The following is an 18389-nucleotide window of genomic DNA, read 5'->3' on the forward strand; positions in this document are numbered from 1 at the left end:
GCTCACGTTTTGTCAGTGGTCCCCTCTGGGCTCTCTGATGAGCTTGGCTGTGTGTGTCTTTCCACACAAAAGAATCTGACCACCGGTGCTCTTCCCATAGCTTAAAGAATTGCTTGACTTTTTTCCCCATCATATTTTAGGTAACATGAATCCCCAGCAAGAAGAGTAATAAAAAACATTTTATGCTTAAAATTTAGTAAAATGAACAGAACCACTTAAAAAAAATTAAAGGCTAAAAAAAGTGTTGATTTCCAACCACCATTCGTAAAATTCAGCTATTATTGTAATCTACTGATATGCAGATTAGATCTCTCCTACAATTATCTCTGATATATAGTGCTGTTGAAATGAAACATTTGCAGTCCTGTGCATCTCCTCATGACAATTATTTAGGGTCACATTAAATATTAAACAGTAATTAAAACTTCCACAGGTATCTTCCGTAGCTAATCCGCATGCTGTGTGAGCTGGCTTTTATCTTACTCTGATGCAGGGTATAAAAGGGTGCATGCTAGCTGCAGAACTATACATTTTATCCTGGCATCCTCTTTACATGACTGGTACCTGCACATTTTAAAGATCATATCAATTTGCTCCCTTTTGAAACTCTTACTAAAAAATATTTCTAAGGGAAAAAAAAAAGTTTCCAGATGTGAGAAGGTTACTTTTCCCAGCCTGAAAAAAGAAAATCTTATTTTTCTGAGAAACTTAGGCATTTAAGACAGTGAGAGATGTCCCTTGACTGTCCACTGTAACTGAAGATGTAAGTGACATAAATGACTTAAAATATCAGTGGAATATTACTCAGCCATAAACAAAAAATGTAGTCATTTGCAATAATATGGGTAGACCTGGAGGGTATTACGTTTAGCTGAAATAAGTCACACAGAGGAAGACAAATGTCGTATGTATTCACTTACATGTGGAATCTGAAAAAGCAAATGAACAAATATAACAAACCAGAAACAGAGAACAGACTGTGTTTCCAATGAGGAGCGGGGTAAGGGATGGGCAAGATAGATGAAGGGGGGATTAAGAGGTATAAACTACTAGGTATAAAATAAAGAAGCTAAATGGATGTAATGTACAGTGCAGGGAATGTTGCCAATATTTTATAATAATTTTATATAGAATGTAAACAGTAAAAACATCAAATCATACACCAAAAATAAAAGCAGAATATCACTTCTATATGATGTTGGGATTTATGTCATTTGGGCTTTTCCCAGCAGATTAACAATCGCTGAATACTGCAAATTAGTGTGTCCTCCTTGGGTACCCCCAGCTAGTCAGTAGGAAGAAGGATCCTAGGAATGCTCTAAGAAGCAGAAAGAATCTGACCCAGCATTTTTTAATCGCCACAAATAATCCAGAAAGCAAATATTCCATATGTGAGAAATCAAAACTGATTCTCAGAATCACTTAGAAGTCTGATGTGCTGTTCACAGCTGTGATTTGTTCACCAGTAAACTGGCAGCCCGTCATGTCAGAGATGGACATGGGAGGAGGGGAAGGGAGGCGGAGCAGAAAGGGGAAGCAAGAGATTCCCCAAAGAGAGAAAACTGTAATTAAGAAGGGGGGAGGGGAACAGAAAGAGCAAGAAAGTGAACAAAAGGCGGGGATTGTCTGGAGGCGGTAAAGCAGGAAATAGAAGAGGGAATGGCCAGAAGCTAAAATAAATAAAATAAAGGGAGAAAGGAAGGTGGCTGGGGTTTGAGGGGAAATTAGGGGTGTCATAAAGTCCGCTGGGCACGGAAAAGAGGGGGAAAGCACTTATTTGCAACCACAGGCACTTAACACTAACAAAAGCCCATTTTGTTGAAAGGGAAAAGTCCCTGATATGTAAATAGACCCTTCCCAGTGGCAGGAGACCAGCTCTGAGGCAAAACATAATTGATTGGTTGAGTTTAACTAGATGGTGATAAGGTGTCTCCGTGATTGATAATCTGGTGTGGAGCTGGGTTAACTTTGGCCCCGAAAGGTCTGTGTGTGGTGTAAGGGAGCCTGTTCTAAGATGTTGGGTATCAGGTGAGGGGATTTATTACCACAGAGACCTTAACTCCAGGACGTTCTTTCCTGACCTGGAATTGTTCCTGGGGAATCATTTAGCTCCAACTGCAAAGTGAGGAGGAGCCCAGGGTTGCTGAAAATGCATTCAAATTCCCCAGATCTGTGTTCTTCCTCACTGTGGTAAGTAATTCTACAGAGTACCAGAATTTTCCTGAAAAGTATCTTGAAAGTGTATTGATTCTGTGCGTTCCTGTTTAGGGAAGAATTGTGCCCACCCTTTCCAGACAGGTGAGGATCTTTGCTTTAGTTTGGAAAGCCAAGAGGCTTGAAAATGCTCTAAAATTTCCATAGAAACATGACTTTGTTGACTTTGAAAAGGGCTCATTATAGACAAGGATAAATATAAAGGTATCCATCTCCCCCCCGCCCCCCCGCCCCCAGAAAACACTTGGTCTTTTAAAGATTCTTCCCATGAAAATAGATTTTGCCAATAATGGGTCATTTCTGCCTTGTGTCCTGAAGGTATGAAGTTCGAATCCAAGCCTGCAGCAGGCTGGGCTGTGTGTCAAGTGACTGGACGTCCATAGAGACCCTGGAGGTTGCACCGCGGCAGCAACCCCCTCCCCATCTAGAGGTGCAGATGGCTCCAGGGGGGTTCCAGCCCACCGTTTCCCTTCTGTGGACAGGACCCCTCCAACCAAATGGAAAAGTTTTATATTATGAATTGTACAGAAGACAAATAGCAACTCAGCCTGAGAAGTCAAAACCAGTGCTAGCCTATAATGGAAGCTCAAGCTCCTTTATGGATGTCGAACTACTGCCTTTTACAGAGTATGAATACCAGGTAAGAAGCGGGTGTTATCAACTCAATCTCCGATGATGGGCACACATCAGTGCCTACTTGAAGAACTGCTTGCCATCTAAAAATCCACTTAAAGAAACATGGGGCTTATGGAGTTTAATAATATTCTTTTTTAAAAAAACTTAAGCAGTAAATGAAGGAGGAAAAGGCATATTCATTTGCCTTCTTCGTTTTCTTGATTCTAGATCCATGTGATACATGCTTGTTATTCCCAGGTAGATTTCAGGTGAAGGATTAGCATTTCTTATTAATGAGGTGGTTTCTATCATTAAGCTTCCTTCTGTCAGTGTTGCCTTGGCTGCAAATACTCCTTGTGAAAAGATCACTTTGAAGATAACTCATGCATTGTAAAGAGAGAGAATAAAATCTAATGAGCAAGTGCCTCCAGCCCCTGTGCTGAGAAAAGTCTAGAGGAAACAACTCATCTGTGCATGAGGATGAAATAAGTTTTGTAGGAGCACAGCCTAAAAAAAAAGAGGACTTTGCATACCCCTAAAGAGCCAGGAATTAAGAATACTCTGAAGGTATTTTGAAATCAATAGAAGACTTCCCTTAGGTTTGTTTTGTTTGCCGTCAGAGTGCATTTGCAGTTTTCTTGTAACAGGCAGCCCCAGTTCCTGTGTGGGAGTGACTCCCCACCCCTGCTCAGGCTTCAGGCTTGCTGGGAGTGTCAATCAACATGTCAGGCTGTCATGTAGCCAAGTGGTGGGCACCTGAGTCATATTCAGCCCCTCAGACTTGCCTGGGGCTTGATCTTCAGCAAAGTGACTCAGAATTTTAAAAGGTGGAACTAAGTCAAGGTAAAATAGCTCTCATTTTAATCCAAAAGCTTTTCTTATCCTTGCCATTTCCAAGCCTGGTTCTTCAACTGTTCTTTTAATTACACATCCCTTGGTATCTGAGGGTGGGGTTGGTTCCAGGAACCCTACAGACACCAAAATCTGTATAAATTGGCATAGTATTTGCAAATAACCTACGCACAGCCTCCTCTACAGTTTAATTCATCTCTAGATTATTTATAATACCTAATACAATGAAAGTGCCATGTAAATAGGTGTAAATACAATGTAAACGCTATGTCAATAGTTGCAGGCACCTGGCAAATTCAAGATTTATTTTTTGGAATTTTTTTCAAAAATTTTTTTATTGAATCCATGGATACAGAAGTCATGAATAAGGAGAGCTGACTGTGCTCCCAGTAAGTTCCCTTTTGCTTAAGTCAGAATCAGCTTCTCTTGCTTACAGTTTCAAAGGAAGCTTGCTGAATGATGCAAGCACTATGTGCCAGGCAGAAGACCAAGTACAATTTTCTAAAAGAGGAAACTGAGCCTCTTAGGAAACTAAGCCAAGAGCTTACCATAGCCAGAAATAATAAAACCACAAAGTCATCAGGAATATGGTGAGCAATCAATGGGGACAATGACCAGAGGTAGCATTTTAAGTGTGAAAGGAATGTATTTTAGGCCAGTAATGTGTGAGACAAATTTCCCAGTGAAATTAGTAAGAATTGAGGCTATAAATTCATTTTTGAATGGTTTAGAGAAGTACACAGATATAAATCCATAACCCCTTGTTTGTAACCCCAAATCTAAAAATCTCTAAGTTTTTATCTAGGTTTGGCACAACTCACTTAGCAGCAAAACCCATTCTAAACAAACCAGAAGCTATTTATAGCATTTATTTATCCAATTTAAAGTGAATATTTATATATTTTACCTCAGAAATATTGTGTTTTATTACAAGAGCATTCTGGGGCCATTACAAAATATACAGTGTGTGCATGTTATTAACTCCAAAACTTACAAAACAGTTATTTAAAAACAGTTCCCAAGGGTTTACGGTAAGAATTGTGGCTTATGTCATGAAGGAACAAAATACCCACTGATGCCACAGTTGGAAACAGAATTTGGTTAGAAACAGCTAGAACCTATGTAGCTATCCTTTTGTGCTTTATCATTATCTTTACAGAAAAGTGTCAAGTTATCAAAGATTCTTCTGTCAATTATCTAGTCTGCTTTATGAATAAAACTGCACCTTTGTAAGAGAACTGGATAGAATCAGCATGAGATACTGATATTTGGCCTCTATTTAGACAAAGCTAAGTGATCCGTGGATACTAAAAGTGAACCAGTGATTATAGCTTCTTTGGCATCAAGTGTCATTGAGTTAAATAATTGGCTGCATCATCTGTAAAGTCTTATCTAAATTTTCTAAGGAATGGTAAACCCCAAGCATGTGCCTTAACTCTGTCAGTTTTCTCTCTGTTGGAGGATGGAGGGAATGAAGTGTGCTCACTGAACTGAGATGGTATCTTGAAACCAAAAAATGAAACAAGCTTCTCCATAAAATCAATGGATCAATTCATTATACTTACAGGCTCAGCTGGTAAAGAATGTGCCTGCAATGCAGGAGACCTGGGTTTGATCCCCAGGTTGGGAAGATCCCCTGGAGAAGGGAAAGGCTACCCACTCCAGCGTTCTGGCCTGGAGAATTCCATGGACTGTATAGTCCATGGGGGTCTCAAAGAGTTGGACACAACTGAGCGACTTTCACTCACTCACTCACTCGTGGCATATTTGGGCTTCTCTGATAGCTCAGTTGGTAAAGAATCCGCCTGCAATGCAGGAGACCCGGTTTGATTCCTGGGTCAGGAAGATCCTCAGGAGAAGTGATAGGCTACCCACTCCAGCATCCTCGGGCTTCCCTTGTGGCTCAGCTGGTAAAGAATCTGCCTGCAATGTGAGAGACCTGGGTTCGATCCCTGGGTTTGGAAGGTCCCCTGGAGAAGGGAAAGGCTACCTACTCCAGTATTCTGGCCTGGAGAATTCCATAGACTGTATAGTCCATGGGTTCACAAAGAGTTGGACATGACTGAGTAACTTTCACAGGGTGGGATTGGGCAGGTGAAGACCCAGAAGCATTGGCAGCTGCACCCTATATCATGAAGGGAACAATGGGACAATTTTTTAGTTAACCCAAGGTAGGGGATACTTGCTGAGAAACAGGATGTTCATTCCTAAGTCAGGGTTTATGAATGGGTAACTAGTTTTGTTACCTATTGGAATATTCATTGGAAGGACTGATGCTGAAGCTGAAACTCCAAAACTTTGGCCACCTGATGTGAAGAACTGACTCACTGGAAAAGACCCTGGTGCTGGGAAAGATTGAGGGCAGGAGGAGAAGGGGACGACAGAGGATGAGATGGTTGGGTGGCATCACCGACTCACTGGATATGAGTATGAGCAAGCTCTGGGAGTTGGTGATGGACAGGGAAGCCTGGTGTGCTGCAGTCCATGGGGTTGCAAAAAGTCAGACATGACTGAGTAACTGAACTGAATTGAACTAGTTTTGTGGGAACTGGGAATATGTCAGCAAAGGTCTTCATCATTGTTTGGGGAGCACAGAGGCCTCCTGGTCCTAATGATTATTAAACAATATATTAACTACAAGCCCTTGATGACAAAGAAGTGATTCACTGCACAGTACAGTCCTGGGTCGGGTCAGTGGAAGGACAGGAAAAAAATGTATGAGCCCAATATGGTGTCAATGATGCTAACAGTCATGCTCTCACCAGGAGCTAAGAATAACCAGCTACCAAGGGGCCCGCATTTCAGAGGAGAGATGAGTTAAGAACCTCAGGCTATGCTGTCTATTATGGAACTGTTACTACCAGCCCTGTGTCATATTCCTCCTCCATATTCACTTCACCCAAATGAAATTATTTAATTTGATTTTCATTTGATTTATAATTTGTATTTACTAGCTAATCCCATGTTATATAGAAAGCAGGGGGAAAAAATCTAGCCTATCAGCCCCAAAACCCAGTTCTTACAAGAAATATTTTGAAAAATATAGATTAAATGCCAAAATAAATGAACTAAAATATTGGATTTATTTAGCCTGTGCAAATGCTGAGTCTTTATAGATCCTGAGTTATCTTACAGAAGTCATTTAGGAAGTAATGTACTAAAAGAACTGATTTCCCTTTAACAAAGAACATTTTGTCTTTGAGATGAATTTGAATTGCTCTCAAACCTAAGGGTTACTTTTCTGTAAGTTGCTTTTTTGAAAGCACTTTTATTGTCCTAAAATCATCAGTTTACCCACCATGCCAGTGGTTTGACTGACCCTACTACAGAGGACTGTGTTTTGAGATAATCCATATATTTGTAGGAGGTGAAAACATACAAACTGCCCAGAGATAGTATCCTATTCCATCAGAAGCAGGGTGATGATCTGTGGTTGGGTAGGTGGCCATCCACCTGGTGTGCCTAGTGGGTATCAGATGGCCCTCCATTTGAGTTAAATCATTGATGGCAGCTTCAAAAATTTAGCTATGTGGGAAGAAGAAGACAGTATTCCCTATGTTATCACATGGCGGGGGTCCTGCTTCTTGCCACTTACAAACTCAATTACATACTCACAAATGTCAGGAGAAAGGAAAGATGCCTTTAATCAACAATGTAGCTGTACACCTCTGATTGAGACTTGATTCCACAGTCTTTTAACTGATGTCGTAGCTGGTCTCAGGTTCTTAATGTCTCACTGCAGAAAGAATTCAGTGAGAGACAAAGTGACAGGTAAGAAGTAGATTTATTTAGAGAGAAATACTCTGCAGGGTGTGGGCCATCTCAGAAAGTGAGAGACCTTAAAGTATGATGTGGTTAATTTTTATGGGCTGGGTAATTTCATAGGCTAATGAGTGGGAGGAATATTCTAGCTATTTTGGGAAAGGGGATGGGGATTTCCAGGAATTAGGAATCCCACTTTTTCACCTTTGTGGTCTGTCTTGGATCTGTCATGGCATCTGTGGGTATGTCATTTAGCTTGCTGACATGTTACAGTGAGCATTTAATGAGACTGAAGTTCCACTGGAAGTTAAATCTTCTGCCATCTTGTAACTTGCTGGTTCTAAACAGTTTTTTTCATGTCCTAGCATAGTGTCATTCTTTTAAATGTTGTGCCCTGCCCCCTTCCCTCTTATTTCAAGAATAGCAGCAATCTGGGAAGATGGTAGACTTAGCATCCCCAAAAAAACTGTCTCAGAAGATTCTGTTCAGTCATGAAAGCTTTTAATGTCAGATAATCATTGACACAGAGGTTCAGAGTCCTTGTCCCCTGCTGTGAGCACACTTGTGATCGTCCCCTAGATCTTATCTTGTTCACAGTCTGATCACAGTTTGTTCAGGAGATTACTGAAGGGGAAGCTAAGGGAGAGACCTGGTCATCTGTTAATTACTTATTCTTTATTTCTATTTCTTTGATCTAAGGAAAGAACCAACAAGTTAGGCCAGGTATTGAGTGATCAAAAGATTTGAAAGATGTGCTTGGGCTGGAGAGGAGTAGAGCATGGGAGTGCTTGCTTTAAAAGTTAGTTACAATATACTTTTGCTAAAACAAGAAAAGGGGCTTCCTGCTGAGGCTGGTTTCCTGCAAAGAGCTGCTGACAAATCCCCACTTGTCAGAACATCAGTCCATTTCTCTGGGATTAGAGGTGAAGTTCTATCTTCTGTGACTTCTTCATGCTGAGACAGGGCACTGTATTCTCAGAGTGGACTATGTCAACATGGGTCTAGAGCATCTCTTTGCTGACTGTTTTCGTTGCCCCCTTACACATCCAGACAGAGCAAGCTACAATTATGATGATACCTACAAAGATATAGAGTAGTAATGTTAATGCCATTCCCTTGAGGCCAGAGAACTGGGATTGTGCTAGCCACACATTCAGTACTGCTCAAGATGGAGGAGCTTATATCATGGCTGCAGTCAGATCGTTATGCAGTTAGCTGTCTTCTTCCCGGGACCGTTGTAAGAATATCTGTAAAACAATTCAGAAATATGCATCAGACTCTGAGTCTATGACTCTATTGTCCTAATCACTAACTATTCGGTTTGGTACTTGGGTGGGAGGAGGCCCTGCAGGGTTTTGCTCCAGTCCACCTCATATATATTAATTCTTCAACCTGATGACCAATGATAGACCTCTGGGCAAGAGAATAGAGCATGGATAAATTCTGATAAACAGGAGGGTCACAAAGTTTCTGAAGAAAGAGATTCTTATTGAGAGGGGGAGAATCATTTGCTACAGAAGATTTTGGGAGGCAAAATGTCACCTCATAATGACTCACGCGACCAATTTGGGAAGTAGCATGTTTGAAGCAGGCAAAAGCTGTGTGACTTTACAAGCATTTCCAAAGTTTTCAGTAATACCTCAAAATTGAATACCCTAAAGGCAGTAGACTCAGGATTTATAGTACGAAAGGATTGCCTAAAGAGTGCATTCAGACTGCAAATACCCAGGGGTGGGGGTAGAGATTCCCAGTAATCTGCATTTTTACCCAGCAGCTTAGATAGTCCACATCCTCCTTTTTTTGAGAAATACTGCCCCGGAGGGTACAGGGATGTTGCTATGCTACTTAAGCTCTATTTTCAGGTGCTGACTTCTTAAATCAGTGGTTCTCATCCCTGACTGCACATTAAAATAGCCTGGGGAACTTTAACAACATTCCGGTTGCCAAGGCCCCATCCCCCTGTAGTTCTAATTCTGGGGTGGGTCCAGGCATCAGTGCATTTCAAAGGGTCCCCAGGTGACTCTAATGTACAACCAGGGTTGAGAATCATAGTCCTAAAGCATCGTAAACTGATTGCCTAAGTAAGTGAACCCAGCTCCCCACAAGTGCCTAATTTACATGATAATAATTGATGGCCAGCCTATTTACCTTGGTCTGTCCATGACTTTCCTGAATCAGAGTTCTCTTTATTGTTTTGGTATGAAGCTGGAAAGAGGAACAGAATATATAACCTACTAAAGTTCATGTCTTCAGTTAATTAAATAATTTCATTTGCACTTCCTCTTGGATTTTGTTTGGTTATGGTTGTTATTTCATTTTGTTTTGTTTCTCATTTGGGAGGCCTGGATTTTGGTGAGAAGAGTTAACACTGACCATCATTGAAAAAGGGAATTTTCTAGTTTGATTCATTTCAACACAGCTTCCAGATTGCTGGATTTCATAAAACGAGTGGAGATCTGAGATATAAATCACAGAAATTTGGAATTTTTTGAAAAATATTTATTTATGGCTGCGCTGGGTCTCTCGCTGTGTGAGGGCTTTCTCTAGTTGTGGCAAATAGAGGCCTCTCTTCATTGCCATGTGCAGACTTATTGCAGTGGCTTCTCTTGTTGCGGAACATGGGCTCTAGGGCCTGCGGGCTCTAGGGTGTTGACTCAGTGGTTGTGGCACTTGGACTTAGTTGCTGTCTGGCATGTGGGATCCTCCCAGACCAGGGATGGAACCCATGTCTCCTCCATCAGCAAACACTCTTAATGACTAGACCACCAGGGAAACTCAGAAATTTGGCATTTAGAAAAAAATATTTCACAAGGATAAATGGGCTGACTTTGCTGAGTGATGCAGTGCAAGTTCTCATCAGAGAATAAACATTTGTGAATTTCCGATACAATTTTGTTTACCAAAACCCAATTTTCAAACAACTCTGCAAATGTGTGAATCGTACATAAATGAGATGCATCTTTGCTAAATGAAATTCTTCCAGTGCACAGACCTTTTCCTTAAATAGAGATTATAGGCTTGCTATGCTACAAAATACTTACACATCTGGTAGGAATTTTTATGTTTCACAGACAATACACATTTCTATCATCAATGCTTTCAAAATTGGGATGTACAAATATATATGATATAAAACTCCACAGATTCTATGTGGGGAAGTTCTTAATTGTTCAGTAAGCAAATTAAGATAGTAGTCTCTCCACAGGCTTCAGAGAGGGACCTGGGTGTGTGTCTGCTTTTATAAGAAGCTTCAGCTTTGACCTGCCGGGAGAGAGCTGAGGCCAATGAGTGGTTTTCAGTAACTATGCCTTCATATCCATACACCCGCTTAAGGCAACGATGACTCATCATGGATTTACAGGGCTGTCATGGCTCCCCTTTCATTGAATCCTGCTGTCAATGACTTAATTAGCTTTCCTGAAACTTCCCCACTTTGACAGATTTTTTTCGATAAGCACCCACACACACACGCAGGGTCTCTGAAGGCTTCTGGGGCCTCGTGACTGGATGACTGAGACACGACAAGTCAGCCTTGGAGGAAACCCTGTGTGTGACTCACGGGGGTGTGGGTCTGATCTCTGAGCCGCCCAGAGCGGCAGCCCGCTACTTACTCACAGACCGACACTGCCCCCAAACAGTTCTGTCTGAGGACTTATGCAGGAGAGGCTGAGAGGAACGGCTGTGGGGGAGATGTGCTGGGGGTCCCTACTGTTCCTGCCGCAGGCGGCTATGTGATGACTCCAGGAGAGGACAGCGGAGGCCTTCTCTGCACCAGCCCCCACGGAAGGTGCCCACAGTGTGGGCGGCAAGCTATCAGCAGAAGGGAGGAGCAGAAAGGATGGCAGGGATTAGTTCTTTACCCCTATATCTGGATCCTTGAGCAAATTGACTTCCTTCAGCCTTTCTTCACCTGGAAGTAGCAGCTCTTTCCAGTTCGAGATTCTGGGGCCCTAAGTGGGGGGTCACCTACAAGCACAGGCTTTTAAAAATTCTCACCAGGGACTTCTGTGGCAGTCCAGTGGTTAAGATTCCGTGTTTCCACTGTGGAGGGCACAGGTTCACTCCCTGGTCGGGGAAATAAGATCCCACACACCTCTCAGTGGGCCCAAACAGACAACAACAACAACAACAAATTAAAAATCCCCATGCAACGTTAGCTTCTTTTGATCAGCCTTGGTCATCTATAATTTGAAAACCTCACAGAATACGTGCTGGCCCTAAGTGACTTGATTTTCTAATAGTATTTAGGTGTAAGTTGTATCAAAGCGCATGAGTGTATAAACAGCAAAGTTCTATTGCACAGCATAGGGAGCTATATTCAGTTCCCCTGTGGTAAACCATCATGGGAAAGAATATGAAAAAGAACACGTGTGTGTATAAGTGAGTCACTTTGCTGTATAGCAGAAATTAGCACAACACTGGAAATCAATTATAATTCAATAAAAAAATTTTTATAGTTAGTAAGGCTATGAGAGCAGCACATATACTAATAGTCATGTCATTCTGCTTAGTCGCTCAGTCATGTCTGACTCTTTGCGACCCCATGGACTGCAACCCTCCAGGCTCCTCTGTCCATGGGATTCTCCAGGTAAGAATACCGGAGTGGGTTGCCATGCCCTCCTCCAGGGGATCTTCCCAACCCAGGGATCGAACCCAGGTCTCCCACATTGCAGGCAGATTCTTTACCGTCTGAGTCACCAGGGAAGCCCAAGAATACTGGAATGGGTAGCCTGTCCCTTCTCCAGGGGATCTTCCCGACCCAGGAATCAAACTGGGGTCTCCTGCATTGCAGACAAATTCTTTACCAGCTGAGCTACCAGGGAAGCCCAATCATGTCATTATCCACCACCAAAATGGATATATGGGAAGATTAGTAGTGATGTTTCTGAAACCTAGTTTATTTATTTACTAGTAGATTTATTGAATGAATTAGAAGTATGTTGTAAAATATAAACAGAAATAAATAACAAACCTAATTTATTTAGTTTACTAAATAAGAATCCCACTTAGGTCCTTGAGAAAATTTACATCATCTATATGGTATCATAACTATTTTGCTATAATTGGTAGAAAGCAAACTTTCCCTTAAGCAGAAGACAATTGCTTCTGTTCAGCTGTCTGGGAAAGGGACTAAAGTCGTTCCTTGAAACCAAGGAAAAAGTGCAAACACTTCTTTCTCTCAAGAATCCCTCTTGAAATGCAGGACATGATGCTGTTAGATTCATCCCTTATCTCCTTTCTTTGCCTCAAATTGTCTTTCTTTGGCTTCATTCCACACCAAACTCTCTCCAGGCATCAGAGAAAATTACTACCCCAGAGCTGCCTGATTCAAACCTCTGTGTTTTGGTTTCCTTGTCTTTGAAATGTGGGTAGAAATACCACTGAACTCCTGGGCTTGCTTTGGGATTAAATGTGTTGATATGTGAATGTGCTTAGGTCAGTACCTCATACATAGAAACTATTTGCACGGAACAATAATGACAGCTAGTATTATGATTACCGTCCCACCTCAGAGTGGAAATGATCTTCGGTGGCCTTGGCCTGCAGTGGCTTGAAGCAGGGTTTCAGTTCCTGGCCAGAGATTGAAGTTGATCCGTGACAATGAGAGCCCTGAATCCCAGCCACTAGACCTCCAGTGACCAGTGGCCAGTGAAAAGGTCCTGGCCCATCAGCTGTGTAGAAATGAATTTCCACATAGAGACGGAAAGTAGTGAAGCAAGAAAAGTGTTTATTAGAGGGAAAAAGAGTACAGTGTGTGTGGATGGACACATGGGTAGGCTCAAAGAGAGTCGTGCCCTCATGGTGATTTGAATCATTTATATGGGGCATTTCTTCTGGGTTTCCTTTGGCCAGTCATCTTGCTTTGCCTGATTCTGAGTCTATTTGGTTTATCTTGGGGTCCTTCCATGTGTACACCACATCTTTTAGCCAAGATGCCTTCTAGACAAGAAGCCCATGGGTAGTTGACATTACTTACTATGGGGTGATGCCCCCTCCCTTTTTGACCTCCAGAGAGCCTTTCTGTACATATGTAGTCAGGAAGATCGCCTTGACTTCAAGAATGAGGAATATGTGGTCTTTTATCTCTAATCTGAGTAGGGCTCAACCTCCTCCTCCTCTCGGAAGATACATCAGCTGTTCAGTCTGGGGCCCATCTATCTCCTGCCTCAATAAGGACTTCTCTCTCCCTCTATAAGTGAGTCAAGGGCAGGAATCTTTTTTTTTTTTAATTAATTTTTGGCTCTGCTGGGTCTTCACAGCTGCACTGACTTTTCTCCAGTTGCAACAAGCGGACCTACTCTAGTTTTGGGTCACTGACTTCCCATTGCAGAGTACAGGCTCTGGGGCACATGGACTTCAGTAGTTGCAACGCCCAGACTCTAGAGCTCAGGCCCAATAGTTGTGGTACACTGGCTTAATTCCTCCTTGGAGTGGGGGATCTTCTAGGATCAGGGATCGGCCTCATGTCTCCTGCGTTGACAGGTGGTTTCTTTACCACTGAGCCAACAGAGACGCCCCAGGACAGGACTCTTACTGACATACTAACACCTTGTACCTTCTTATAAACAAGAGGATGAAGAATTGTGATTGAACAGGCCTGGGCATGAGACCCCCTCCTCCACTCAGGGCTTCCTGGGTGGGAGATGCCCTTAGCCAGAAACCAGAGCTGCCCCAGCACACTGAACACAGCAGCCCTGCTACTGCAGAATAGTTAGAATCCTCATGTTCTCTCGCATGCGATGCTCTCAACCATCCTGTTCTTCCAGGTGAAAATCATGCAGGTTGAGCAAGATACTTAAGTTCTCATAGCCTCACTCGCTCATTAAAAAATGGGTGTATAGTGAGAATCAAGAAATTGTGTGTGTGGAGCAAGATGCCTGCTACATAATAGAGCCACCTCCCCACTCTATCTTCATTGTTGTTCAGTCACTGAGTCCTGCTCAACTCTGCCACCCCATAGACTGCAGCACGCCAGGCTCCTCTGTCCTCCACTGTCTCCCAGGGTTTGCTCAATTCAGGTCCATTGAGTTGATGATGCTATCTAATCATCCCATTCTCTGCTGCCCATTCCCTTTTGCCTTCAATCTTTCCCAGCATCAGGGTCTTTCCCAGCGAACAGTATGAAGGATATGACACTGGAAGATGAGCCCCGCAGGTTGGAAGGTGTCCAGTATGCTAGTGGAGAAGACCAGGGCACAATTACTAATAAGTCCAGAAAAATGAAGCGACAGGGCCAAAATAGAAACTATCCTCAGCGTCTCACTAAATAAAAGAAGGAGGTACTTTCTTCCAAGAGGGAAAAGAGGCAGGTTAAGAAAACTCTTATGTCTCTCTAACAATCATTAATACAATGTTAGAATGCAAACATCTCTAAGTAAGAGCACAGTTGGTTGCTCTTTTGAAGAGCGTTGAATGCATCTGAAGATGCGTTGCTCCTTTGATGAAAGAGTTCAACCTTTCTTGTCCTTGCTACTCTCTTCCCAGGAAAGGCATAACATGTCCATGTTTGCACAGCTAAGATTCTCTCCAACTCTGATAGTCTGATTCCACATTTCTGTGACTAGTGACATGCTTCAAATTGTTTATTTTCTGTTGCCATCACTCTTAACTCATTCCTTTCCTAAGCATTTTTTTTTTTTTTATTACATTTAGAGAAAATTCATTGAGCACATTGTCTGTTTGGCTTTGGACTTGCATTTAATTAAGTGTGAATCCCACTAACGTATTTCTGACCAGTGTGGAGGCTGGTGTTTGGTTAGTTTCTCCCATGAGATGTAAGCTGCTCCCACCCACAACTCCCGCAGCTCAAGGTCTTAAATGATTTATTGATATTGGCTGACTCTAGCCGTGCGTGTGCTCTAAAACCCTAGAGCCTGAGCGCCACTGCTCAGACTGAAGGCCATCAGGACATTTCGTGAACAGAAACCCAAATTCTGCCACTCGGTCCAGGGACTGTGTCCTCTTTTGCCTTCAGGTTTTGTGTTCCAACAGGAAGTCATTTCTACCTGATTATACGAGAGCACCCAGGAGCAATGCTGGCTCACATGTATGCAGACCCCTGTTCTTTGTCTGTCCCTCAGGGTGTCCCCTAGGACTCTCTTCCTAAGCCCCTACTATCGGCAATCTCTACATTGCCTTTGAGACAAGTTACTCATCTGAAGATGGGTTGTTTCTCACCCTCCTTCAGACCCAGTTCATTTAAGCCATGTTTGATCCTCATGTCTCTTGTTGGAAGCTTCTTTGCTGGACATAAAGCATTCAATGCAACCAGATTTCCTCTAAGCAAATATAGATAATGTAGAATTCTGACCTGCCCCATGACTCTTCACAACTGGTTCCTGCTCTGCAAGGTAGCTGTAAAAGGAGAAAGCTGTCCAAAATCACCTGAAGCTTAGGTCCTGTACGAATATCCAGGAAAGAGTGAGACATATTTCCTTCTTCCCCTTTAGCCTCTAAGCTGAGAATTTCATAACTTGTCATTATTAACCACCCACCAAGTTTAAACTATATGTTGAGTTGCTGAGATTGGAACTAGAGGCTATAAAACCATGGACTCTACCCCGCACCCCACCCCAGGGGCTTAAAGTTCAGTTAATAAGGTAAAGAAACATACCCATGAACAATGTTCTCATAAAAATACATGGACGGTAGTGTAAGCTGTGAAGACAGAGATTTGAGTGATGGCACAACAGACCTAGGGAGAAACAGACATGTCCTCAACCAGGAGCAGAGCGGTCTCCACACCAAACCCTCCTGGACACACTCTTGCCACTCTGGCCAGATTGTCTTGAGGAGCATGGGTAGTTCGTTGATATTAAAAATTGAATATCATTCCATAGGGGCTTCCCAGGTGATTTAGTGGTAAAGAATCTGCCTGCCAATGCAGGAGATGCAGGTTCAATCCCTGAGTGAGGAAGATCCCCTGGAGAAGGAAATGACAACCCACTCCAGTGTTCTTGCCTGAGAAATCCCAGGGGCAGAGGAGGAGCCTGGTGGGCTACAGTCCATGGGGTTGCAAAAGAGTTGGACCTGACTGAGCGACTCAACATCATCATCATTCCATAGAAACTATTCAGTCTCACAAAAAAATGCTCTTCCAAATCTCTCCATCCTTGTGAGCAAATGCCTCTCTTAGCCTATCCACCGTGCAATCACCCACTGTGCAACCTGGGAAAGGTTCAAAATGCTCTCCCCTCTGTCAATCAGGATTTCAGCAGGAAGTAGCACACTCAAACGGGCATTTAAGGAAATTTTAATGAAAAGGCTATGTATGAGCTGTGGGCAGGATGAAGTGAATCAACAAGGGATGTTGACATACCTAGGGTCTAGCCATCATTGGGAGCCATTACCTTACCCTCTAGACCTAAAGGGGCAAGGGGAAGAAGCTGTTTCTGTAACCCAGTAAATGCTATAGCCAGTGGGGAGGGGCTGCCCTGGAGAAGCTGTGTCATGGAGAAGGAACACAGCCTGTTGCCAAACTGGGACGCCAGAGAGAGAGAAGGAGAAAGTGACAACTCTCTCTTTTTGTAAAGCGGGCCGCCGAGCAGAGGGCAGAGAATGGATCTGGAGGCAGAGAGAAAACACCCCAGACATCCCCCATACCCCAAGTGGGTGCTATTTCTCACCTGAGTCACGACAAGGCCTTTCCAGGAGAATTCTTTCTGGGCTGGAGGATCACCTGGCAAGCTTTGGCTTGCCACTCTATGATTATTGATAAAACACTCAGTAAATCTAAGTACTTGGACTAATGGTATATTTCCATTAAATTCCAAACATCTTGATCTGTATGAAGCTGTCACATCTAGAAAGAGTAGCAAAAATGTTAACATATTGGAGTAAATCAGATGCCTTCAATGGAAATCTTTAAGAAGACGGTCAAGACTTTATCTTGTAAATTGATTTATCTATCTGTTAGTGGATCTGATCATTACTAAGATGCCTATAAGTGTCTAGGAAACTGTACAGTTCTCTCCCAAAGGCATATTTGCAATGAAACTGGAAACAAGTTTCTTTTCTTTGAATAATGCACTGCCTTTCTTCACGGTTTCCTTTTTACATATCTTGAGGTGCTTTTGAGAAATTTTAATAAGAGGGTAAAATTGAGGATGCCATCCAATCAACAAATTTTGATGTAGAAGCAATATTCTGAAAAGCCAGGCTTTCATTTATTCTAACCCTCAGAGTTTAGAGTGGAGAATTACCTGGAGACAAAGACACAGAGAGATATTGGCTGACCTCAGAATACGGTAAGGGTTTTCAAGTCTATTATTGATCCATAACAGCTAAATAGACTCAGAAATGAATTAGAGAATTGCTATTTAGTCTCACTTTCTCTACTGAGAAGTCATATCCTGACTTTTCACACAAATATAATAAAAACCATCATCGTGTATTTAGTGCTTGCTATGTACTACTAAGGACTCTTAAAAGTTTTGCATGCATTAACTCATAATAATCATCTGAGGCAAGGATTATTCTAAATAATAACCCTTAGAAACCCATAGTTAATATGCCCAAGGGTACAGCTGGTAAGCGAAAGAACTGAAATTTGAGTCTAGAATTCAAGTTCCACAGACTGTGTTCTTAAATTCACCCTCTGGTTGCTCCAAATTGTGTTTATGTACAGCTCTGGGGCTTTCAAAATCTTAGTAAAATATTTATAAATGTACTTATCCTCCACCCCATTTCTCAAAATTTATAGCAATTTTATTGCCCATAAATCTCAGAATAGTCCTGTGAGGTAGATATTATTTTTTCCATCATAATCAGGAAACTGAATGACTGAGCAAAGTGCCTAGTCAGGAAATGGCAGAGTCAGAACTTGGGTCCAAATGTTCTGCACCAGATCCCATCATTGTTCTGCTGAAACAGTGTCCTCAAGTCACCCCATCAAGAGCATGAACTCCTGACCCTGCAAAGATAAACTGACTCAGGTTGTAATCTGG

At 42.4% G+C, this 18389-nt stretch overlaps 1 protein-coding gene across 1 annotated transcript in view; it reads left to right on the plus strand.

Annotated features, from left to right (window-relative positions):
• Nucleotides 1-18389, plus strand: part of USH2A (usherin) — an 893901-nt gene that overhangs the window by 815918 nt on the left and 59594 nt on the right. The window contains exon 64 of the mRNA XM_043484771.1: nt 2533-2854. Coding sequence (XP_043340706.1) covers nt 2533-2854 — 322 coding nt within the window. The remainder of the gene's footprint in view (nt 1-2532; nt 2855-18389) is intronic.

Source organism: Cervus canadensis, chromosome 13, assembly GCF_019320065.1.
Source record: "Cervus canadensis isolate Bull #8, Minnesota chromosome 13, ASM1932006v1, whole genome shotgun sequence".
Taxonomy (NCBI): domain Eukaryota; kingdom Metazoa; phylum Chordata; class Mammalia; order Artiodactyla; family Cervidae; genus Cervus; species Cervus canadensis.